At 44.1% G+C, this 26,475-nt stretch overlaps 2 protein-coding genes across 5 annotated transcripts; one reads left to right on the top strand and one right to left on the bottom strand.

The window, feature by feature from the left end:
* Positions 1-12: 12 nt before the first annotated feature.
* Positions 13-16,122, bottom strand: dis3 (DIS3 exosome endoribonuclease and 3'-5' exoribonuclease). Its single transcript, XM_090207173.1, has 20 exons — positions 15,755-16,122; positions 15,209-15,366; positions 14,385-14,578; positions 13,523-13,596; positions 12,772-12,939; positions 12,119-12,394; positions 11,768-11,905; positions 10,885-11,031; positions 10,528-10,644; positions 10,261-10,362; positions 9,988-10,052; positions 9,812-9,896; positions 9,566-9,693; positions 6,440-6,526; positions 5,910-6,066; positions 4,151-4,365; positions 2,621-2,789; positions 2,119-2,277; positions 551-673; positions 13-389 (listed from the first exon to the last, which is right to left on the bottom strand). The coding sequence occupies exons 1-20, from the start codon at positions 15,971-15,973 to the stop codon at positions 327-329; spliced, it is 2,844 nt and encodes a 947-aa protein (XP_090063299.1). The 5' UTR covers positions 15,974-16,122; the 3' UTR covers positions 13-326.
* Positions 16,123-17,084: 962 nt separating this feature from the next.
* LOC118965201 (uncharacterized) lies at positions 17,085-26,071 on the top strand. 4 transcript variants are annotated; one of them, XM_090207163.1, is made up of 10 exons: positions 17,085-17,380; positions 19,813-19,995; positions 20,227-20,295; positions 21,718-21,762; positions 21,867-21,947; positions 22,077-22,676; positions 23,909-23,977; positions 24,704-24,809; positions 25,524-25,626; positions 25,728-26,071. In XM_090207163.1, exons 2-10 carry the CDS (start codon positions 19,841-19,843, stop codon positions 25,742-25,744), a joined length of 1,245 nt encoding a protein of 414 aa, XP_090063289.1. In that variant the 5' UTR covers positions 17,085-17,380; positions 19,813-19,840; the 3' UTR covers positions 25,745-26,071. The 4 variants fall into 4 exon arrangements, with proteins under 4 accessions (XP_090063289.1, XP_090063291.1, XP_090063288.1 ...); XM_090207162.1 differs by having other exon boundaries at positions 17,105-17,380; positions 19,808-19,995; XM_090207165.1 differs by lacking the exon at positions 23,909-23,977.
* The last annotated feature ends 404 nt before the right edge of the window (positions 26,072-26,475 follow it).

Below are 26,475 nucleotides of genomic sequence, written 5' to 3'. Positions count from 1 at the left end.
AGAAACAGAACATTGGCTAAAACCAAGAGCTTTATTGAGAGTTGTACAAGGTAACATTCCTTCCAGAATAGACCGTACAAACCCCATGGGTCAGGACTAGAAATACAATATCATGTCTTGCACAGTATATCATCCCATTCTACAGGTTACTGGCATCCCATTAACATTTACCTGGAAGGATGATATTCTATAGGTCAAGGTAAAAAGGTTCTGACTGAAGGTTTTAAAATCATAACCATATTAACCACAGGATGTTCTGTGCTTGTAATGTAGAAAAAAGAAAAGTTAAACATTTAAAAATAACCTATAACTGAGGATGGGGTTGTTCAACGGTCCAGTTTAGCTCTCTTGACTTCTGGTTCAGACGGCGCGACACTCACTCCAGAGATCTAGAAAACAACAACCATATTAGTTACATGTCCAAGCCTGAAATGAGTGATTTGACACAAACCGTTACCTGAACGTGGTTTTAGTTCATAACTTCATGGAAATTAACCACCATAGGATCTCTGTAATTACAGAGAGATTGAGTTTGAAACAACAAACGTACCACAGGTTCGACCAGGGACATCCTGATCTTCTGGTGCTGGACATTGGACGCATCCAGACTGATGGTCACCTTGACCTTGTCAAACATGTTGAAGGAGTGGCCCTCCACCGTCAGACTAGGAGCCTATACACACACACAGAGTTACAGTTGATCCACACACACACACAGAGTTACAGTTGATCCATACACACACACACACAGAGTTACAGTTGATCCATACACACACACACACACAGAGTTACAGTTGATCCACACACACACACAGAGTTACAGTTGATCCACACACACACAGAGTTACAGTTGATCCATAAACACACACAGAGTTACAGTTGATCCATACACACACACAGTTACAGTTGATCCACACACACACACACAGAGTTACAGTTGATCCACACACACACAGAGTTACAGTTGATCCACACACACACAGAGTTACAGTTGATCCACACACACACAGAGTTACAGTTGATCCATACACACACACAGAGTTACAGTTGATCCACACACAGAGTTAGTTGATCCACACACACACAGAGTTACAGTTGATCCACACACACACAGAGTTACAGTTGATCCACACACACACACAGAGTTACAGTTGATCCACACACACACAGAGTTAGTTGATCCATACACACACACACAGAGTTACAGTTGTCCACACACACACACAGAGTTACAGTTGATCCACACACACAGAGTTACAGTTGATCCACACACACAGTTACAGTTGATCCATACACACACACAGAGTTACAGTTGATCCACACACACACAGAGTTACAGTTGATCCACACACACACAGAGTTACAGTTGATCCACACACAGAGTTAGTTGATCCACACACACACAGAGTTACAGTTGATCCATACACACACACAGAGTTACAGTTGATCCACACACACACAGAGTTACAGTTGATCCATACACACACACAGAGTTACAGTTGATCCACACACAGAGTTAGTTGATCCACACACACACAGAGATACAGTTGATCCATACCCACACACAGAGTTACAGTTGATCCACACACACACAGAGTTACAGTTGATCCACACACACACACACACAGAGTTACAGTTGATCCACACACACACACACAGAGTTACAGTTGATCCACACACACACAGAGTTACAGTTGATCCACACACACAGAGTTAGTTGATCCACACACACACAGAGTTACAGTTGATCCACACACACACACAGAGTTACAGTTGATCCACACACACACAGAGTTACAGTTGATCCATACACACACACAGAGTTACAGTTGATCCACACACACACACAGAGTTACAGTTGATCCACACACACAGAGTTACAGTTGATCCACACACACACACAGAGTTACAGTTGATCCACACACACACACAGAGTTACAGTTGATCCACACACACACACAGAGTTACAGTTGATCCACACACACACACACAGAGTTACAGTTGATCCACACACACACACAGAGTTACAGTTGATCCACACACACACACAGAGTTACAGTTGATCCACACACACAAAAAAAAAAAGCTTTAATTTTCTCTGACACACAGCGAGGATACCTCTTCGTTGAAGATCAGTTTGGGGCTGGGTTTATCTTTGTTCTCAAAGAACACCGTTCCCTCCAGACCAAACTTAGGGATGAGGACGATGATGGCGTTCTTCCTCACAAACAGGATGAAGCCCTCTTCGTTCAGGATGCCTCTGCTCTTGAAGAACAGCTGGAGGAAACGACACATTATCTCGTCAAACAGATGGAGAGACTACCTGGAAATGTTATTTTTCAATTTCCGTTGCAAAGCATTTTGCTACAGTGCACTAATGAATATGACCTAGTTGTCCTTTTGTAAAAATGGGTCCCTCGTCTTCAATGGGAAATAGCTGTGAGTCCAGTACCTGTGTGTGGAAGGTTAGAGGCTCTAACAGGTCAGTGTGTTGGGTGAGTCCAGTACCTGTGTGTGGAAGGTTAGAGGCTCTAACAGGTCAGTGTGTTGGGTGAGTCCAGTACCTGTGTGTGGAAGGCTAGAGGCTCTAACAGGTCAGTGTGTTGGGTGAGTCCAGTACCTGTGTGTGGTAGGCTACAGAGGCTCGCTGTGCGTACTGGGCCATCTTGTGTCTGTAGTTGAGGTTGTTGCAGAGGGCAGACTGCTTGTGTTTGTCCATCAGGTCTGGGTAAGTGCTGTCTGCTCCAATGGCTACAGCCAGCAGCCGATGCACGATGATGTCAGAGTATCTGTAGAGGTTACAATCACATCAGAACCAGTCAGGGTAGAGGAAGGGGGGGTGGGGGTGGACCAGTCAGGAGTAGAGAAGGGGGGGTGGGGGTGGTCCAGTCAGGAGTAGAGGAGGGGTGTGGTCCAGTCAGGGTAGAGGAAGGGGGGGTGGGGGTGGACCAGTCAGGAGTAGAGAAGGGGGGGTGGGGGTGGTCCAGTCAGGAGTAGAGGAGGGGTGTGGTCCAGTCAGAGGTAGAGACGGGGGGGTGGGGGTGGTCCAGTCAGGAGTAGAGGAGGGGTGTGGTCCAGTCAGAGGTAGAGAAGGGGGGGTGGGGGTGGACCAGTCAGGAGTAGAGGAGGGGTGTGGTCCAGTCAGAGGTAGAGAAGGGGGGGGTGTGGACCAGTCAGGAGTAGAGAGAGAGTGTGGACCTACAGATGGGTGAGGTGAAGTGTGTGTTCTCACCGTCCGATAGGTGAGGTGAAGTGTGTGTTCTCACCGTCTGATAGGTGAGGTGAAGTGTGTGTTCTCACCGTCTGATAGGTGAGGTGAAGTGTGTGTTCTCACCGTCTGATAGGTGAGGTGAGGTGTGTGTTCTCACCGTCCGATAGGTGAGGTGAAGTGTGTGTTCTCACCGTCCGATAGGTGAGGTGAAGTGTGTGTTCTCACCGTCTGATAGGTGAGGTGAAGTGTGTGTTCTCACCGTCTGATAGGTGAGGTGAAGTGTGTGTTCTCACCGTCTGATAGGTGAGGTGAAGTGTGTGTTCTCACCGTCTGATAGGTGAGGTGAAGTGTGTGTTCTCACCGTCTGATAGGTGAGGTGAAGTGTGTGTTCTCACCGTCTGATAGGTGAGGTGAAGTGTGTGTTCTCACCGTCTGATAGGTGAGGTGAAGTGTGTGTTCTCACCGTCTGATAGGTGAGGTGAAGTGTGTGTTCTCACCGTCTGATAGGTGAGGTGAAGTGTGTGTTCTCACCGTCTGATAGGTGAGGTGAAGTGTGTGTTCTCACCGTCTGATAGGTGAGGTGAAGTGTGTGTTCTCACCGTCTGATAGGTGAGGTGAAGTGTGTGTTCTCACCGTCTGATAGGTGAGGTGAAGTGTGTGTTCTCACCGTCTGATAGGTGAGGTGAAGTGTGTGTTCTCACCGTCTGATAGGTGAGGTGAAGTGTGTGTTCTCACCGTCTGATAGGTGAGGTGAAGTGTGTGTTCTCACCGTCTGATGGGTGAGGTGAAGTGTGTGTTCTCACCGTCTGATGGGTGAGGTGAAGTGTGTGTTCTCACCGTCTGATAGGTGAGGTGAGGTGTGTGTTCTCACCGTCTGGTAGGTGAGGTGAAGTGTGTGTTCTCACCGTCTGATGGGTGAGGTGAAGTGTGTGTTCTCACCGTCTGATAGGTGAGGTGAAGTGTGTGTAGATGGGAGAGGCCAGTCCATAGTGGTGGAAGTCACTGTCCATCCCGGAGCAGAAGTACACAGCCTGCATCATGCAGCGTGTTGCTAGGATACGCAGCAAGGTGTTGAAGTAAGGGAAGCCGTCCACCTGGGCCGCGTCCAGAGAGTCAGCTAGAGCCTTGGCCGAGTCCGTGTGGATCACCATGTCCTGAGGGGAGGGACAACAACGTTAGGACTACATCACACTGATGTCAGAAACAACAACGTCAGGACTACATTAGACTGATGTCAGAAACAACAACGTTAGGACTACATTAGACTGATGTCAGAAACAACAACGTTAGGACTACATTAGACTGATGTCAGAAACAACAACGTTAGGACTACATCACACTGATGTCAGAAACAACAACGTTAGGACTACATTAGACTGATGTCAGAAACAACAACGTTAGGACTACATCACACTGATGTCAGAAACAACAACGTTAGGACTACATTACACTGATGTCAGAAACAACAACGTTAGGACTACATTACACTGATGTCAGAAACAACAACGTTAGGACTACATCACACTGATGTCAGAAACAACAACGTTAGGACTACATCACACTGATGTCAGAAACAACAACGTTAGGACTACATCACACTGATGTCAGAAACAACAACGTTAGGACTACATTAGACTGATGTCAGAAACAACAACGTTAGGACTACATCACACTGATGTCAGAAACAACAACGTTAGGATTACATTACACTGATGTCAGAAACAACAACGTTAGGACTACATTAGACTGATGTCAGAAACAACAACGTCAGGACTACATTAGACTGATGTCAGAAACAACAACGTTAGGACTACATTACACTGATGTCAGAAACAACAACATTAGGACTACATTACACTGATGTCAGAAACAACAACGTTAGGACTACATCACACTGATGTCAGAAACAACAACGTTAGGACTACATTAGACTGATGTCAGAAACAACAATGTTAGGACTGCATTAGACTGATGTCAGAAACAACAACATTAGGACTGCATTAGACTGATGTCAGAAACAACAACGTTAGGACTACATTAGACTGATGTCAGAAACAACAACGTTAGGACTACATTACACTGATGTCAGAAACAACAACGTTAGGACTACATTAGACTGATGTCAGAAACAAGAACGTTAGGACTACATTACACTGATGTCAGAAACAACAATGTTAGGACTACATCAGACTGATGTCAGAAACAACAACGTTAGGACTACATTAGACTGAAGGTCCTACGTCAGTCCCTATTTCGTTGTCCTTCGACCCGGAATGGAACAATTGTCCCCAAAAATATCAAGTCTTATTAAAACTGTGTTTTAGCTGGAAGTGTTGTCTATAGATGTACCTGTCATTAGACTGGTTTTAGATAGAAGTGTTGTCTATAGATGTACCTGTCATTAGACTGGTTTTAGATGTTGATGTCTAGTCAGTCTGAATATATAGATGTACATTAGACTTGTTTTAGATGTCTAGTCAGTCTGAATATATAGATGTCATTAGACTTGTTTTAGATGTTTATGTCTAGTCTGTCTGAATACATAGATGTCATTAGACTTGTTTAAGATGTTGATGTCTAGTCAGTCTGAATATATAGATGTCATTAGACATGTTTTAGATGTTTATGTCTAGTCTGTCTGAATACATAGATGTCATTAGACTTGTTTTAGATGTCTAGTCTGAATACGTAGATGTACCTTAGACTTGGCAGCCTTGTTAAGGATGTCGTAGTTGGATGGAGGAGGGGCGGGGTGCTTCCTGAGAAGAGCACACTCTGAGAACTCATCATAAATCTTCTGAGCTACTGAGATGTTGGCCAGCAACATGAACTCCTCCACCATCGAGTTGGTCTCCCTGAGGAACAATAAAGTTATTTGAATTTGAACCCACCGATACAGCGTGAACATCAAGTCTCTGAGCAGAGATCTACTGCTGGATGTTATAACCCAGTGACAAGGTAAAACTGGAAACAGCAGGAGGCTTTGACAGGCCACAAAAAGCCTGTCAATATTCATGTGAATTCAGCTGAACTTGTTGAAGTTTAAACCACAGTTTCAAGCCCCATGAATAGAACCTTATTTTAAATGATATATTCTAAAAGCCTTATTTTAAATTCTATATTCTAAAAACCTTATTTTAAATTCTATATTCTAAAAGCCTTATTTTAAATTCTATATTCTAAAAATACTTATTTAAAATTCTATATTCTAAAAGCCTAACAACGTACTTGAGTTCCTTGGTCTGTAGGTCTATGGGGTCGTGAGTCTCACTGTCGATGTGGAAGCGAACCTCGGGCGAGGAGAGAGTCAACGCGCTGAAACACACAACGGAAAACCACCATGTTAGATTACCAACAAAGACAAGTACTTATACATTCCACACAGAGTACAACATATAGATTAATGACACCAGCAACCAGATCAATAAACACAATCAATCCATCAACCAACTAATCACCTTTGGGAATACATCAATCTGCCACAGTTCTAATGATCCGTCTCTTTCAACAGTTAGGGAAAAGGTCATCAACTACTGACATCACAGACCCTTTCTCTATCCTCGGTCTCTTCAGGATCCTAGCTAGTCTGTCCAGGTCTAGTAACCTCTTACCCTTTCTCTATCCTGTCTCTTCAGGGTCCTGGCTAGTCTGTTCAGGTCTAGTAACCTCTTAACCTTTCTCTATCCTGTCTCTTCAGGATCCTGGCTAGTCTGTTCAGGTCTAGTAACCTCTTACCCTTTCTCTATCCTGTCTCTTCAGGATCCTGGCTAGTCTGTTCAGGTCTAGTAACCTCCTACCCTTTCTCTATCCTGTCTCTTCAGGGTCCTGGCTAGTCTGTTCAGGTCTAGTAACCTCTTACCCTTTCTCTATCCTGTCTCTTCAGGATCCTGGCTAGTCTGTTCAGGTCTAGTAACCTCTTACCCTTTCTCTATCCTGTCTCTTCAGGATCCTGGCTAGTCTGTTCAGGTCTAGTAACCTCCTACCCTTTCTCTATCCTGTCTCTTCAGGGTCCTGGCTAGTCTGTTCAGGTCTAGTAACCTCTTACTCTTCCTTTATCCTCGGTCTCTTCAGGGTCCTGGCTAGTCTGTTCAGGTCTAGTAACCTCCTACCCTTTCTCTATCCTGTCTCTTCAGGATCCTGGCTAGTCTGTTCAGGTCTAGTAACCTCTTACCCTTCCTCTATCCTGTCTCTTCAGGGTCCTGGCTAGTCTGTTCAGGTCTAGTAACCTCCTACCCTTTCTCTATCCTGTCTCTTCAGGATCCTGGCTAGTCTGTTCAGGTCTAGTAACCTCTTACCCTTCCTCTATCCTGTCTCTTCAGGGTCCTGGCTAGTCTGTTCAGGTCTAGTAACCTCCTACCCTTCCTCTATCCTGTCTCTTCAGGATCCTGGCTAGTCTGTTCAGGTCTAGTAACCTCTTACTCTTCCTCTATCCTGTCTCTTCAGGGTCCTGGCTAGTCTGTTCAGGTCTAGTAACCTCTTACCCTTCCTCTATCCTGTCTCTTCAGGGTCCTGGCTAGTCTGTCCAGGTCTAGTAACCTCTTAACCTTTCTCTATCCTGTCTCTTCAGGGTCCTGGCTAGTCTGTTCAGGTCTAGTAACCTCTTACCCTTCCTCTATCCTCGGTCTCTTCAGGGTCCTGGCTAGTCTGTTCAGGTCTAGTAACCTCTTACTCTTCCTCTATCCTCGGTCTCTTCAGGGTCCTGGCTAGTCTGTTCAGGTCTAGTAACCTCCTACCCTTTCTCTATCCTGTCTCTTCAGGATCCTGGCTAGTCTGTTCAGGTCTAGTAACCTCTTACCCTTTCTCTATCCTGTCTCTTCAGGGTCCTGGCTAGTCTGTTCAGGTCTAGTAACCTCCTACCCTTTCTCTATCCTGTCTCTTCAGGGTCCTGGCTAGTCTGTTCAGGTCTAGTAACCTCTTACTCTTCCTCTATCCTCGGTCTCTTCAGGGTCCTGGCTAGTCTGTTCAGGTCTAGTAACCTCTTGCCCTTCCTCTATCCTGTCTCTTCAGGGTCCTGGCTAGTCTGTTCAGGCCTCGTAACCTTACCCTTTCTCTATCCTCGGTCTCTTCAGGGTCCTGGCTAGTCTGTTCAGGTCTCGTAACCTTACCCTTCCTCTATCCTCGGTCTCTTCAGGGTCCTGGCTAGTCTGTTTAGGTCTAGTAACCTCCTACCCTGCCTCTATCCTGTCTCTTCAGGGTCCTGGCTAGTCTGTTCAGGTCTAGTAACCTCTTACCCTTTCTCTATCCTGTCTCTTCAGGATCCTGGCTAGTCTGTTCAGGTCTAGTAACCTCTTACCCTTTCTCTATCCTGTCTCTTCAGGATCCTGGCTAGTCTGTTCAGGTCTAGTAACCTCCTACCCTTTCTCTATCCTGTCTCTTCAGGGTCCTGGCTAGTCTGTTCAGGTCTAGTAACCTCTTACTCTTCCTCTATCCTCGGTCTCTTCAGGGTCCTGGCTAGTCTGTTCAGGTCTAGTAACCTCTTACCCTTCCTCTATCCTGTCTCTTCAGGGTCCTGGCTAGTCTGTTCAGGTCTAGTAACCTCCTACCCTTTCTCTATCCTGTCTCTTCAGGGTCCTGGCTAGTCTGTTCAGGTCTAGTAACCTCCTACCCTTTCTCTATCCTGTCTCTTCAGGGTCCTGGCTAGTCTGTTCAGGTCTAGTAACCTCTTACCCTTCCTCTATCCTCGGTCTCTTCAGGGTCCTGGCTAGTCTGTTCAGGTCTAGTAACCTCCTACCCTTTCTCTATCCTGTCTCTTCAGGGTCCTGGCTAGTCTGTTCAGGTCTAGTAACCTCTTACTCTTCCTCTATCCTGTCTCTTCAGGGTCCTGGCTAGTCTGTTCAGGTCTAGTAACCTCTTACCCTTTCTCTATCCTCGGTCTCTTCAGGGTCCTGGCTAGTCTGTTCAGGTCTAGTAACCTCTTGCCCTTCCTCTATCCTGTCTCTTCAGGGTCCTGGCTAGTCTGTTCAGGCCTCGTAACCTTACCCTTTCTCTATCCTCGGTCTCTTCAGGGTCCTGGCTAGTCTGTTCAGGTCTCGTAACCTTACCCTTCCTCTATCCTCGGTCTCTTCAGGGTCCTGGCTAGTCTGTTCAGGTCTAGTAACCTCCTACCCTGCCTCTATCCTGTCTCTTCAGGGTCCTGGCTAGTCTGTTCAGGTCTCGTAACCTCTTACCCTTTCTCTATCCTGTCTCTTCAGGGTCCTGGCTAGTCTGTTCAGGTCTAGTAACCTCCTACCCTTTCTCTATCCTCGGTCTCTTCAGGGTCTGGCTAGTCTGTTCAAGCCTCGTAACCTCTTAACCTTTCTCTATCCTGTGTCTTCAGGATCCTGGCTAGTCTGTTCAGGCCTCGTAAACTCTTACCCTTTCTCTATCCTCCGTTTCTTCAGGATCTTGGCTAGTCTGTTCAGGCCTCGTAAGCTCTTGGTGGTGTCATCATTCATGTTGGCGTCATCAATCCTCATCTGGGCCTCGGCGTACGTCAGGGAGGCCTGGAGGAAGAATTATCATTCAATTCAATAAACTTTATTGATCCCTGAGGGGCATTTCTTACATTGTCTCAATCACAACTGTTACATTGTCAAATGTGTGAGTTTCCTCTCCCTCTACCTTGGAGTTGATGACACTTTTAGTGAATCTGGTCTTGACTATCTCAGCTTTGTCGTTGATCTCCCATATACAAGAGAAGGCCAGCCTACCGAGAGGAGACACCATGAACACCACTAACGGTAAATGACAACAACAACAACAACATATATGTTGTCTTCAGGAAGTCTTAAAGGCACCTCTCCACACTGGATCGTAGAGAACACAGGTTGGAGCTCAGCAGTTCAGGAACCATGTCGATCCTCTGATGGGAGACAATCAGCTGTGTTAGCAATACAACACTTAAATGGAACCCTTTTCCCTATATAGTGCACTACTTTTGACCCGGGCTCTGGTAAAAATAAAATAAAAATAGTGCACTTATATAGTGAATAGGGTGCCATTTAAGATGTACTAAAAGAGCTAGCTAGGGTTCATCAAGGTTACTATGTGATGAAACAGATGGTCTGTACCCTTCCAGTCAGGTAGACTGTAGTTCCTCTGTTAGCAGCCTCCAGGTCCATAGCGTTGCCTGGCCGGATGAAGTGGCTCACATCAGCAATGTGGACACCAACCTTCAACCCACAAAGAAACACGCACACACACACACGATGACTTCTCAACTTTCAATTCTGTTCCACCATATTACCCATTAAAATAAGATTCTGTTACCTCATCCAAACATTCACCCATCCCAATAAAATGCTGTGGTAAACTGTGTTAGTTCCTCAGTGTCCTACCTCTTGGTTTCCATTGGGCAGGTCTCTACAGTGCAGAGCATCATCTATGTCCGTACAGCCAGGAGGATCCACACTGCAGACGGTCAGGTTCCTCAGGTCCTCTCTCACAGCCATGTCCTGATAGGAGATCAAATAAGGTTTAGTGATGCATTATTACCTGTTATAAGCATGTTATGAGCCTTTATAAAGTATTATAACCACATCATAATGCAATTATACCAACAGGCTTTAAGTAGTGTTACCAAATTGTTGATTGGTATAGCTACAACAACGTAGCCACCAGCTGACAACCATTGATATATGTCTTGACACAAAATGGCCGCCATAACAGGACCCCCCCCTGTGCGGTGCAGTTACCTCCTCTGTGATGTTCCAGGGCATCTTGGGGAGGAAACTGAGGACGGCCTGTGAGAAGTCCTGGTGAGGGACATCATGCTCCAGTAGTAGCACCTCCGTCTCCGTCTCCTTGTCCCCTGCACTTCCCAGGCTACGAACAAAATGGCCCTGAGAGGAGGAGAGAGGGAGAGGAGAGAGGGAGAGGAGGAGAGAGGGGTGGGTGAGGAGAGAGGGAGAGGAGGAGGAGAGGGAGAGGAGGTGAAGAGGGAGAGAAGGAGGAGAGAGGGAGAGAAGGAGAGAGGGGTGGGTGAGGAGAGAGGGAGAGGAGGAGAGAGAGAGGGAGAGGAGGAGAGAGGGAGAGGAGGAGAGGGGTGGGTGAGGAGAGAGGGAGAGGAGGAGGAGAGGGAGAGGAGGTGAAGAGGGAGAGAAGGAGGAGAGAGGGAGAGAAGGAGAGAGGGGTGGGTGAGGAGAGAGGGAGAGAAGGAGAGGAGGAGAGAGGGAGAGAAGGAGGAGAGAGGGAGAGAAGGAGGAGAGAGGGAGAGAAGGAGGAGAGAGGGAGAGAAGGAGGAGAGAGGGAGAGAAGGAGAGAGGGGTGGGTGAGGAGAGGGAGAGGAGGAGAGAGAGAGGGAGAGGAGGAGAGAGGGAGAGGAGAGGGGTGGGTGAAGAGAGAGAAGGAGAGAGGGGTGGGTGAGGAGAGAATGGTGTCTAGTCTCTGCTAATTCCTCAAAGACCGAAAGAGGAGAGATGAGCCGTTATGATTGAGGTGCGTTCCAGGTCCTCTTCATTGCAGTCGAGCTGCACATCTCATGTACATCACACATTTCTCCAGGCATCGATATCCCATAATGATACGTGATCATCTGAGCAGCCCAACTGTAATCAAGAGGACCTGAGAGACACATACATTAGGGTATCTGGAGTGCTTGGGCCAGCCGTCGATGGCCACCATGATCCTCTGTCCTGCCAACGTGGCCGCCTGGCGCGTCTCTATACGGATCCTGGGGATACGGCGGTCGGCTGGGGTGAAGAGGTGACGGGTGGCCTGGGAAGGGGAGGACGGGGTATAACAGACCAGGAACAATGAGATATCTTCGTCAGCACAAAACAAGTACGACAGACGACAAAATAATCACAAGAGAAACCAAAGCATGGTGGTATACGCATCCATATGGATAAATACTCATGTAGGATTTCTGAAGGGCTTGTTTTGATTGATGTGTTGATTGACAGAGCAGAGCGAGGTGATGCTAGTTACCTCTTTGATTTGGGACAGGAAGAGCATGCCACAGAAGGGTCTCCAGTTCCTCTTGATGATGCCCACCACCCTGCCTGTGGGCTTCCGTGACGCCGCCCCAGACGGACCACTCTTCAACTCTGCCTCCTCCTCCTCTGTGACATCATCCTCCTTGGGCCCCTCGTCCTGCAGCACCACAGAGGACGGAGCCACCCATTGGTCCAGAGGCAGGATCTCCACAGCAACCAAGTCCTGATGGACAGCCCTGTTTAGGTTCTGCAAGCCTTGGATCAGAACCTGAGGGGCGGGACAGGAAGAGGAAGTGTTACCATGGTAACCAACGCTGCTTCGTTTACATTTCCCATCCAATCACTCACTCACTCATCCCCATCTCACCAGCTGGCACTTAGAACAGCATCAAAGATTCTCCACTCACTCCCATCCAATCACTCACTCACTCCCATCCAATCACTCACTCCCATCCAATGGTAAAGGAAGAATTATACTGTTGATAACTCACTTTTCCAAACCAGGTACATGAACAGAGGAGTTAACTAACCATGAGGAAATATTAAGCAACTGTTGGAGGACTTAAAGAATGTTCCATACTTCTATGGCAGGTTACACGGCCAGAATCCACTAATGAACATGAGCTATGCTTCAGCAGCACTCACCTCTGTACTGTCATCTCCTTCTCCGTGGACAAACACAGTAGCCTCCAGGTAGTTGTCTCTGCTAGCCCGGAACGTTCCCTGTTGGAAGGTCCCACTCTTAATCCCAGACTGGATCCTAGACAGGGGCAGGTGCTCCGGGAACAACACCTTACTGCTGGTGATCTCATTCTGGGGGAGGGAGAGAGAAATTAAAGTGCTAAATTAAACGAATAACCTTGAATATGCAGACCTAACTTTCTCTATGAATATGCAGATCTAACTTTCTCTATGAATATGCAGATCTAACTTTCTCTATGAATATGCAGATCTAACTTTCTCTATGAATATGCAGATCTAACGTTCTCTATGAATATGCAGATCTAACTTTCTCTATGAATATGCCGATCTAACTCTCTCTATGAATATGCAGATCTAACTTTCTCTATGAATATGCAGATCTAACGTTCTCTATGAATATGCAGATCTAACTCTCTCTATGAATATGCAGATCTAACTTTCTCTATGAATATGCAGATCTAACGTTCTCTATGAATATGCAGATCTAACGTTCTATATGAATATGCAGATCTAACGTTCTATATGAATATGCAGATCTAACGTTCTCTATGAATATGCAGATCTAACGTTCTATATGAATATGCAGATCTAACGTTCTCTATGAATATGCAGATCTAACTTTCTCTATGGATCTAAAATAGCTGCTGTAGAAAGTACATATGTGTAAATGCGATATTGTGTAGATATTAGTTACCTTGTCATCGTTGGTCAAAGCCAGTCGATCCACCAGCTCAGGGTTGGCTATCAGACTCTTGACGTACTCCTCACCTGTGTGGAACAGAGAACGGATGAAGACGGCATCTTCGAAAGTAAACATGTAGTCCACATCTACTAGAGTAAACATGTAGTCCACATCGACTAAAGTAAACACGTAGTCCACATCGACTAAAGTAAACACGTAGTCCACATCTACTAAAGTAAACATGTAGTCCACATCTACTAAAGTAAACATGTAGTCCACATCTACTAGAGTAAACATGTAGTCCACATCTACTAAAGTAAACATGTAGTCCACATCTACTAGAGTAAACATGTAGTCCACATCTACTAGAGTAAACAGGTAGTCGGCATGTTGAACACACCTAGTATTGTGACCTTGTGTTTAAGGTTAAAGACAAGAACAGCGGTCTCATCTTGGGGTACTGAGGTAACAGATATTGTGATATTAAAGACAAGAACAGCGGTCTCATCTTGGGGTACTGAGGTAACAGATATTGTGTTATTAAAGACAAGAACAGCGGTCTCATCTTGGGGTACTGAGGTAATAGATATCGTGATATTAAAGACAAGAACAACGGTCTCATCTTGGGGTACTGAGGTAACAGATATCGTGATATTAAAGACAAGAACAACGGTCTCATCTTGGGGTACTGAGGTAACGGATATTGTGATATTAAAGACAAGAACAGCGGTCTCATCTTGGGGTACTGAGGTAAGAACAGCGGTCTCATCTTGGGGTACTGAGGTAAGAACAGCGGTCTCATCTTGGGGTACTGAGGTAAGAACAGCGGTCTCATCTTGGGGTACTGAGGTAACGGAGGTGTCTTGTTTCTTACATCTGTATGTGAGCAGGCCGGACTCCTCTGCTTTCTCCTTGTTGCCCCGGTCGTTGGTCAGCAAAACAACCTTCAGCCTCTTGTCCGTGGGGGTGTTGTTCAGGTGATCACTGTACCACTTGGTAGATATGCGGATGGCTCTGTCATTCCGATCGTTGGCGCTTTCCCCCTGCTCTCTCTCTATATACGTTTCTCTGGAACAGAAGAATACAGCCATACGTGGCTTTGAAAAGCATTGATCACAAATCGGATGGACAGTTAAGGAGTCAGCATGCTTCAGTTCGGCTGGCGACTAGCCTGAGCTCGGTTAGCTGAACGAGTGTGCTCTCATACTTAAAAAGACCTTGGGTTGAAAAACAAGAAAAAAAAAACGGCAATAGTACTGTTTGTCCTTTTTGAGACGCCGTAGCCAGTATACACTTCCCCAAAATAGTCAGAACAAAGATATATAACTCAATAAATCTGTTATAAATTTACTTTTTGTCTAGTAGATCTTAGTCACGCAATTTTTCATCTGATTAGGATGTTAGGTGCAGTATTTCTCAAGAGAAAACGTGAATAAGAACAGCTTAAAAAACCCTTGCCAAAGTCCAAAAAACAAACAGAATGGCATCATAATATACACGCAAACTCTCCCAAACTGTTTTGGCTGGGAAACATGCTGACTTCAGTCTTGCTCCAACTTATTTCAGTCAATTGCTACATTGGCGTCAGTGGTGGGATAACCCCAAGGGTCACTGATTCAAAACCAAGTTAGGCTGCACCCCCTTAAATCACTACAAAACAGTCAGTTATCTAAGGCAAACAGCAGATCTATTTTCTACCTGTGATGTTCGTTAGTGAAAGTGTAAAAGTGTTTTTCCTTGTCGTGAAGGATGTCTTTCAATCGCTTGTAGATGGGAGCGCTCCTGTGGCGGACCTCTTGGAGTACAGTCTGCAGAATGATCACGTTCTTGATCAAGGGATCCTCCAGGATATCAATCTACAGACATTAAAAGGGATACTGACTCAGCGTGGTAGAATGTCACACCTAAAAGTTAGTCAAATTTGTGTTAGCTAGATCAGGGTTTTTGTCCTAGCACTACATAGCGGACTCAAATATCCAATTCATCATCAAGCTATCATTATTTTAATCAGCTGGGTAGGGCAAAAACCAGAACGTGCCACCGGGGGACGGGGGCAGGACCGAGTTTGCGAAAAACCTGAGCTCGATAAGTGGGGTTCACACTTTCACGAGAGGCGTGTCAGACATCTAAAACTGTAGTGATGCGGTGGGAAAATCTAGCGATTACTTTAGACATGTACTTTTTTTGTATTGATTTGTTGTTAATAATAACGTTTACGTTAAACATTATTGCACAGTAACTTACCTGGCTCAACACAATATTTGTGTCTGGGAGTAAATAGTGTGCGAAAGAACACAAGTTGCTTTCAATGCAAGCGTCTTTCTGCAACACAGTCTCTTCTTGCTTGCATTCTGTACAAACTTCACTTCCGCACCAAATATCGTCTCGCAGGTAGTGCTCGCGGACTATTTTCATGATCCCGCCTGATCGGGTTTTCTTTACGAAAGTTTTTGATTTCAACATTACTCCGATAAATATAGATTACAACAGTAATTTTGATACGTTTCTACTCATAGGTGTACATCAACAAACATTCCACCCGAGACCGATGTACACACGTGGGAGGGAGGGAAGATAAAAACATTCCCGGGGTTTCTTGTGACGGATCATATCTGATTCATATTCTATTGTGAAAGTTACCAGATACTTTGTGTGCTTTTTTATACATATATCAATGAAATGTGTGTATTTTAAAAACAATTTAGGGGGAATTTTATGATAGATAATTAAATATGTCATAATATAATATTTTCCAACTCTGTGTAAAACTTTTTAAGGCCATCTTCTTTTTCTTCTTCATTTGAATGGCGGTGTGCAAACCAACGTCAAGAAGCATTACATACAGCTCCGTTGCGGGCTGGAGTGTGATAGACACAGTGCAAGTGCTCATCAACAACACTTGCATGCATAATCAGGGTGGCTACGTCGTCTTGTTTCCTTGAAAACTATAAAGGTCAGTAGCGACAGATAATGGAATAACTGACAATAATGGAATATCTGCTAATAATGTAATAACTTTTACATTTAACATTTTATAAATGCTGATAATGTAATAAATTGCCAATAATGTGTAATAAATATGCTGAACGCACAACGTAATAACATTTTTGAGCATAATGTAATAGTTACTACAGTTATTACATTATGTGTTGATTATGACATAAAGTGTGTAACTTCTTTTTCATGAATAGTGTAATGACTTCAATCAAAGATGACGTCACTCTCTTTGTTTAATGCATATTAAGTGTCACACACTTGACAAATACTGAAAAGGCCAAGGTTGCCTCAGGTCAGTCGCAATGCCATAATACACAGGATTCAAAACAGCAACATGTAGCCATTACTACATCCCTTAATAATGGCAGCCACACATCCATGATCACCACTGTGGTTGCTTTGTGGAGCAGCTCGTTGAGTTTAGTCCTGATGAGTTCTTTATGATCATCCTCCAGTGCTTTTCTAGTCTCACTGATAACAGTCAACTCAGGTAACTCACCTTTCAGGTTTACATGTGTGTACTGTTCTGGCTCAGAGCATGACACACCTCCCTCCCTGACCCCTATCCTTACCCTTCGGGACAGAAAGGGTAGCGTCAGAGAGAGAGAGACAGAGAGAGAGAGACAGAGACAGACAGAGAGAGAGAGTGAGTTACAGAAAGATAGAGACAGAGAGAGACAGAGAGAGAGAGAGAGAGACAGAGACAGACAGAGTTACAGAAAGATAGAGAGAGAGAGAGAAAGACAGAGAGAGAGAGAGAGAGAGAGAGAGAGAGAGAGAGAGAGAGAGAGAGAGAGAGAGAGAGAGAGAGAGAGAGAAAATCCTCTATTCCACGACCATCAGCCACTATTGTGAACACTGGTCTTCTTCACGGTGAGTTAAACAGATACATCTATCGTTTTCTATAAAGAGGGCACATCTTTGGTAGTGGTCTCTTTGGTAGTGGTCTCTTATCGTTGCTGAGTTTTACAGTTTGAAATGATCCTACATGATATTGATTGAGAGATGCATCATTAAGAGCAGTTGGTAGCTGGGATTTCCGTATCCCTGTGTGTTTTTCTGAGATGTTTAACTTTGTTTGTTAAGGAAAGGTTATGGCATGGTTAGTGTTCTGTTATCACAGTTCTCAAAAGGTGCAAGCCACAACACTATTATAACATAGCAACATTATTATGCCATAGCAACACAATTATGCCATAGCAACACTATTAAGCCATAGCAACACTATTAAGCCATAGCAACACAATTATGCCATAGCAACACTATTAAGCCATAGCAACACTATTAAGCCATAACAACACTATTAAGCCATAGCAACACATTTATGCCATAGCAACACTATTAAGCCATAGCAACACAATTATGCCATAGCAACACTATTAAGCCATAGCAACACTATTAAGCCATAACAACACTATTAAGCCATAGCAACACTATTAAGCCATAGCAACACTATTAAGACATAACAACACTATTAAGCCATAGCAACACTATTAAGCCATAGCAACACTATTAAGCCATAACAACACTATTAAGCCATAGCAACACTATTAAGCCATAACAACACTATTAAGCCATAACAACACTATTAAGCCATGACAACACTATTAAGCCATGACGACACTATTAAGCCATAACAACACTATTAAGCCCTAATAACACCCTTTTAGCCCTAGCAACACTATTAAGCCATAACAACACTATTAAGCCATAACAACACTATTAAGCCATGACGACACTATTAAGCCATAACACTATTAAGCCATAACAACACTATTAAGCCATAACAACACTATTAAGCCATAACAACACTATTAAGCCATGACAACACTATTAAGCCATGACAACACTATTAAGCCATAACAACACTATTAAGCCATAACAACACTATTAAGCCCTAATAACACCCTTTTAGCCCTAGCAACACTATTAAGCCATAACAACACTATTAAGCCATAACAACACTATTAAGCCATGACGACACTATTAAGCCATAACACTATTAAGCCATAACAACACTATTAAGCCATAACAACACTATTAAGCCATAACAACACTATTAAGCCATGACAACACTATTAAGCCATGACAACACTATTAAGCCATAACAACACTATTAAGCCATAACAACACTATTAAGCCATAACAACACTATTAAGCCATGACAACACTATTAAGCCATAACAACACAATTAAGCCATAGCCACACTATTAAGCTATGACAACACTATTAATTAACACTATTAAGCCATAACAACACTATTAAGCCATAACAACACTATTAAGCCATAACAACACTATTAAGCCATGACAACACTATTAAGCCATAACAACACAATTAAGCCATGACAACACTATTAAGCCATAACAACACAATTAAGCCATAGCCACACTATTAAGCTATGACAACACTATTAATTAACACTATTAAGCCATAACAACACTATTAAGCCATAACAACACAATTAAGCCATAACACTATTAAGCCATAACAACACTATTAAGCCATAACAACACTATTAAGCCATGACAACACTATTAAGCCATAACAACACAATTAAGCCATAGCCACACTATTAAGCTATGACAACACTATTAATTAACACTATTAAGCCATAACAACACTATTAAGCCATAACAACACTATTAAGCCATAACAACACTATTAAGCCCTAATAACACCCTTTTAGCCCTAGCAACACTATTAAGCCATGACAACACTATTAAGCCATAACAACACTATTAAGCCATAACAACACAATTAAGCCATAACAACACTATTAAGCTATGACAACACTATTAAGCCATAACAACACTATTAAGCCATGACAACACTATTAAGCCATAACAACACAATTAAGCCATAGCAACACTATTAAGCTATGACAACACTATTAAGCCATAACAACACAATTAAGCCATAACAACACAATTAAGCCATAACAACACAATTAAGCCATAACAACACTATTAAGCCATGACAACACTATTAAGCCATAACAACACAATTAAGCCATAGCAACACTATTAAGCCACAGTGAAACAAAGTCTGCTGTTCTCAACCATTTAAGTTTGTGATTGTTCAATCATTGTGATTGTGTTGAACATTCTTGCGTAATCAAACATACCATCTGGCATGCCATTCTTAACCACATCAGGAAGCGTTCGTCATAAAACAGATACATCCACATTCAGATATGTCCTCAGGACAGGTCATTGGAATGTTAAAACGTAGCAGGTGACCCAGGTTGTGAGTGTTCATCACACCAATATCTCTGTTACATTTCATGTTTCTTCTAGCACAGACTGGACCATCCTCGCCTGCTTTCTGCAATGTCTGTTTTCAGTCAGAAGTCGAAGCCTGTCAGAAGGAGTCAGGAGATGAGTGCCAGTCAGAACATAGTTGACAGCAGCAGGAAGAAGACCAGTCTGCTGAAAGACAACAGCTGGATCAGACGCAGCATGGAGGAGGAGGAGGAGCTAGTGGAGTAAGTGGGACACACACACACACACACACACACACACACACACACACACACACACACACACACACACACTGTGTGGAGAGGTTCTGAGCTGTCTCAAATCGACTGACACTGTCACCATGGTAAGAAGTTTACCAATGTCAAACATCTAAATGATTGGACAATATCAAATTTGGCAGAATTCTCTCTCTCCCTAACATCCATCTCCCTCTGTCTGTTTAATGCTAACCACAGCCTGCAGCCGGAGGTGGGCCAGCCCGTCCCTGCTAGCCCCAGCACTCCAGTCAACCATTTGACCAAGAGGTACATTTGCATTGTGTTTATCTTAGCAGCGTCCCTGCCTAGAAGGCCAGCATCTCGGAGTCGCCTCTTCACTGTTGACGTTGAGACTGGTGTTTTGCGGGTACTATTTAATGATGCTGCCAGTTGAGGACTTGTGAGGTGTCTGTTTCTACAACTAGACACTCTAATGTACTTGTCCTCTTGCTCAGTTGTGCACCGGGGCCTCCCACTCCCAACGCCAGTTTGCGTTGTTCTGTGAAGGGAGTAGTACACAGCATTGTACGCGATCTTCAGTTTCTTGGCAATTTCTCGCATTGAATATCCTTAATTTCTCAGAACAAGAATAGACTGATGAGTTTCAGAAGAAAGTTATTTGTTTCTGGCCATTTTGAGCCTGTAATCGAACCCACGAATGCTGATGCTCCAGATACTCAACCAGTTTAAAAAATGTCAGTTTTATTGCATCTTTAATCAGAACAACAGTTTTCATCTGTGCTAACATAATTGCAAAAGGATTTTCTAATGATCAATTAGCCTTTTAAAATTATAAACTTGGATGAGCAAACACAACGTGCCCTTGGAACACAGGAGTTGTCACGACTTCCACTGATGTCGGGTCCTCTCCTATGTACGGGCGGCGCTCGGCGTCGGGTCCTCTCCTATGTACGGGCGGCGCTCGGCGTCGGGTCCTCTCCTATGTACGGACGGCGTCGGGTCCTCTCCTATGTACGGGTGGCGCTCGGCGTCGGGTCCTCTCCTATGTACGGGCGGCGCTCGGCGTCGGGTCCCCTCCTATGTACGAACGGCGCTCGGCGTCGGGTCCCCTCCTAAGTACGGACGGCGCTCGGCGTCGCCGGTCTTCTCGCCATCATCGATCCACTTTTCATTTTCCAGGTGTTTTGTCTTGTTTTTTCCTCACACCTGGTTTCAATTCCCTCAATCACTTGTTGTGTATTTAACCCTCTGTTCCCCCCATGTCTATGTGTGGGATTGTTTACTGTAAGTGCTTGTGCACGTGTTGTTTGGTGGGCGAGGGGTTTTTGTACCCAATTATTCTTGTTATTTTTATGCCGTAGGTTTTGCTATTAAACTGCTCCGGCTATAGTTCTGCTCTCCTGCGTCTGACTTCCCTGCCACCGATTACACACCCCTTACAGGAGTGGTGCTGATAGTGGGCCTCTGTACGCCTATGTGGATATTCCATCAAAAAATCTGCCTTTTCCACCTACAATAGTCATTTACAACATTAACAATGTCTACACTGTATTTCTGATTAATTTGATGTTATTTTAAATGGACAAAAAAAATGATTTTCTCTAACTAGATATCTACTATCTGGTAGTCACAGTGTTTTCTCTAACTATATATCTACTATCTGGTAGTCACAGTGTTTTCCTTAAACTGATTTTTGGGTTTGTATTTGTGTTTTTCGTTTTACCTCAGCCCTCCACTTCCTCCGAAGACCAAGACTGTGTCCTTCGTTTTAAGGTAAAGAGGTCAAAATTCGAACTCAGGGGACTAAAATTGTACCAAAAACTGTCAGACCCTCCTAATGGTGTACTCAACCGTGACGGTCTTCCCTCTCCTCCCAGCACCACCTCAAAGAGCATGAAAGATCCCAAGACAGCCATGAGTCCTGGGAGCACCTCCCCAAAGTCCCTAAACTCCCTCACGTAAGTCAGACACATAGAACAAGTAACTTCACATGAGTTTAAAGTTTGATTGTGTTTGTGAGCTTTTATTTAATGCTGTATTACAGTAACTGACTAAAACTCTTGTTTTATTTCCGTGTGGTTTTGTAGAAGCTCATCGCTGAAGAGCCCATCCATGTCCCTCTTTACTGCAAGGGTCTTTTCCTCCCCCAAAAAACTATTCTACTCCCCACTAAGCCCTCCAGAGGTACTCCCCCACGCCATTACCCACATCACTGATGAAGAGCCCCCGGCAGTCCCAACAACTCCACCACCTCCTCCAACAACTCTACCACCACCACCTCCTCCAACAACTCCACCACCACCTCCTCCAACAACTCCACCACCACCTCCTCCAACAACTCCACCACCACCACCTCCAACAACTCCACCACCACCTCCTCCAACAACTCTACCACCACCACCTCCAACAACTCTACCACCACCACCTCCAACAACTCTACCACCACCTCCTCCAACAACTCTACCACCACCACCTCCAACAACTCCTCCACCTCCACCAACTCCACCACCACCAACAACTCCACCTCCACCACCTCCAACAACTCCACCACCACCACCTCCAACAACTCCACCACCACCTCCAACAACTCCACCACCACCACCTCCAACAACTCCACCACCTCCAACAACTCCAACAACTCTACCACCACCACCTCCAATGCCCCAAGTTGTAATCAGTGAGATCAGGTACTTCTGACATAATGAACATTGATGATTGGCAGTATGCATTCAAAGTCATGACAACAATGAACAGTTATTTTATTGTGTTACTGTTTCCTTTGTTATGTTCTTACTTTTTAACTCTGCACTGTGATTATTATTTGACCCTGCTGGTCATCTATGAACGTTTGAACATCTTGAGGAACGATCTGGACTTAATGGCCATGTTCTCTTATCTCCACCCAGCACAGCTGGAATTTTCTAGATGTATGATATGTTACGAATTCCAATTTGTTGTGGCTAACGTTGGCTAGGTGGCTAAAGCTAATGTTAGCTAGGTGGATAACATTAGCTAGGTGGCTAAAGCTAATGTTAGCTAGGTGGATAACATTAGCTAGGTGGCTAAAGCTAATGTTAGCTAGGTGGATAACATTAGCTAGGCTAGGGGTTAGGGTTAAGATTAGGAGTTAAATTAAAAGGGTAGTTGCAATGTTGCTAATTGGCTAAAATGCTAAAGTTGTCCATGATGAGATTCAAACACGCAACATTTGGGGGTTTGCCTTCATAGCCTTCTGTCTTATGTAACCACACCCAAGGTAACATATCATACTGATTAGAGTCCTGGAATTACTTTTACTATGTTACGTCTAGTCTATGAGACCAGGCTGTCACAAGGGGGAAGATTTGTTTTTGGAATTCTCTAAATATTTCCAAAACAATTCATTTCCATGTTGGCTCTATGCCAGGAAATGCTGTTCTCCGGATTTCAAATTCTCCAAAAAAGTGTTTAAAATTCTAAAATAATGATGAATATCTGATGAATTCTAAAATAATAATGAATATATGAATTCTAAAATAATAATGAATATATGAATTCTAAAATAATAATGAATATATAATGAGTTCTAAAATAATAATGAATATATAATGAATTCTAAAATAATAATGAATATATAATGAGTTCTAAAATAATAATGAATATATGAATTCTAAAATAATAATGAATATATAATGAATTCTAAAATAATAATGAATATATAATGAATTCTAAAATATTAATGAATATGAACTAAAAAAGGGTTTAATGTATCTTCTTGCCCTTTATGACTTTAAATAACTTTTATCTCAAAACTGTGATTCCGATAAAATGTGTCCGGAGATTTGGTCAACTGTCAGATTTGTCTAAAATCCTAAATGAATCAGGACTGAGCAGGGTCAGCGACACCATAACGACCCTTCTTCATTCTCTCCTCTCTCAGCTTAGAGAACAGACTCCCTGACCCGCCCTCTCTGACTCCAACCCAGACTCTCCTCTCCATACCGAACAGGTCAGTCCTGACTCCAACCCAGACTCTCCTCTCCATACCGAACAGGTCAGTCCTGACTCCAATCCAGACTCTCCTCTCCATACCTAACAGGTCAGTCCTGACTCCAACCCAGACTCTCCTCTCTAGTCCATACCTAACAGGTCAGTCCTGACTCCAATCCAGACTCTCCTCTCCATACCGAACAGGTCAGTCCTGACTCCAATCCAGACTCTCCTCTCCATACCTAACAGGTCAGTCCTGACTCCAACCCAGACTCTCCTCTCTAGTCCATACCCAACAGGTCAGTCCTGACTCCAACCCAGACTCTCCTCTCTAGTCCATACCTAACAGGTCAGTCCTGACTCCAACCCAGACTCCCCTCTCTAGTCCATACCCAACAGGTCAGTCCTGACTCCAACCCAGACTCTCCTCTCTATACGTAACAGGTCAGTCCTGACTCCAACCCAGACTCTCCTCTCTATACCCTCCCTGACTCCAACCCAGACTCTCCTCTAGTCCATACCCAACATGTCAGCCATGTGTTTTGTGTTCATGTAGCCAATACATTTTCTGTCTGAACAGTCAAAATAAATGTTAAAAAATATTATAATGTGTAAATGAACACTGTATCAGGACTGTGTTTGTCTTATCGTCCTTGAACATCACAGGTGCTGACTCTGCACTCAGCAAAGCTGTCACTATTGTGTTCTCTCTATCCCCAACTCACTACTGCCCTCTGCTGTACAGGAGTGTGACCAAGGGCCTGTGTTCGTACTGCTGTAAACCGATGGTGGCTGGAGCCAACATGATCCTGGAGGATCTACAGATCTACAGCCACTCATCCTGCTTCAAGGTAAAGCAACGCACCTGTCTATTCAACACACATCTACACGTCTATCTATAGTGCACTACTTCAGACCAGGGCCCATGTGTATAGCGTCGACAGCCCACGTCTATCTATTCAACACACATCTACAGTACGTCTATCTATTCAACACACATCTACACGTCTATCTATTCAACACACATCTACACGTCTATCTATTCAACACACATCTACACGTCTATCTATTCAACACACATCTATAGAACGTCTCATGTCTATCTATTCAACACACATCTACAGGAAGTCACACATCTTCCACATAGTTGTGCTGTAGTGATAACTGGATATGTCCTCTAGATGTGTATCATGTGTGCAGTCAGTCAGTCAATCAGTCAGTAGGCAGTCAGTTTGATTTTTTATTTTACCTTTATTTAACCAGGCAAGAACAAATTCTTATTTTCAATGACGGCCTAGGAACAGTGGGTTAACTGCCTGTTCAGGGGCAGAATGACAGATTTTGTACCTTGTCAGCACGGGGGTTTGAACTTGCAACCTTCCGATTACTAGTCCAACGCTCTAACCACTAGGCTACCCTGCCGTTGGCAGTCAGTCAGTAGGCAGTCAGTCAGGCAATCAGTAAGCAGTCAGTCAGGCAGTCAATCAGTAGGCAGTTATTCATGTGATTCTAATAATCTGTCTCTGAACCCAAACTGTATGTAACCATCTTCCTCTCCTCGACAGTGTGAGGTGTGCCATTGTCCTCTAGGAGACCTCCATGTAGGAGACAGTATGTGGCTCCACAGAGGGACAGTGCACTGTGAAAGCTGCTTCAGCACAGCCAGAGGTGTGTTTGTGTGTGTGTGTGTGTGTGTGTGTGTCCGTCCACAAATCCGTCATGCTTTGCTGGCTTGGCTCTAATCCAGTCCTGTACGGGTTTCTTTACAGAGAAGTATCTCCTCTAGGGAAGGATGACAGAACGCTCACGTCGCCACGGTAACACAGACAGAACAAAGAGACACCACTTCAGAAGTCAGAAAAGGGACACATTGTTTTTACATGGGTGGATCTGGAGGTTGACGCAACAGTAAATGACATTTTATAATGTAATCTGGATCTATAATCTTTATACAACATCTCTTGCAAATTATTGTCACATATAGAATCAGATCCAATGACCTGGATGGATTCTTTATGTACTTCTTTAAGTACGAATTGTTAAATCACATTACAATATAACCACCAACTGATGTCAGCATGTAGTCATGTTTATTAAAATGGACATCTTCACATGTTGTACATTCCACCTACATTGATTTACAAAGCAACAAACTAATATATATACAGTATATACACATACATTTATAAAATACATCAGGAGAGAGACAGAGAGATAGAGCAGGAGAGACAGAGAGGGAGAGAGCCAGAGAGATAGAGAGAGCCAGAGGGAGAGAGCCAGAGAGATAGAGCCAGAGAGAGAGAGCCAGAGAGAGAGAGCCAGAGAGAGAGAGAGAGAGAGATAGATAGAGGGAGAGAGATAGAGAGGGAGAGAGCCAGAGAGGAGGTTTGTTTAAGGTCATGTTTAGACACATGATGTGTTATTGGTGCCAGGGGAGAAGGCAGAAGACAGTAAGTACTTGTTTGTGCAGAGTAAACCACTGCATCCCAAAAGACACCTCATTCCCTATATAGTGCA

Source organism: Oncorhynchus mykiss, chromosome 18 (genome assembly GCF_057628025.1).
Source record: "Oncorhynchus mykiss isolate SJ-2025 chromosome 18, ASM5762802v1, whole genome shotgun sequence".
Lineage (NCBI taxonomy): Eukaryota > Metazoa > Chordata > Actinopteri > Salmoniformes > Salmonidae > Oncorhynchus > Oncorhynchus mykiss.
This window is presented reverse-complemented; position numbering and strand designations above follow the sequence as displayed.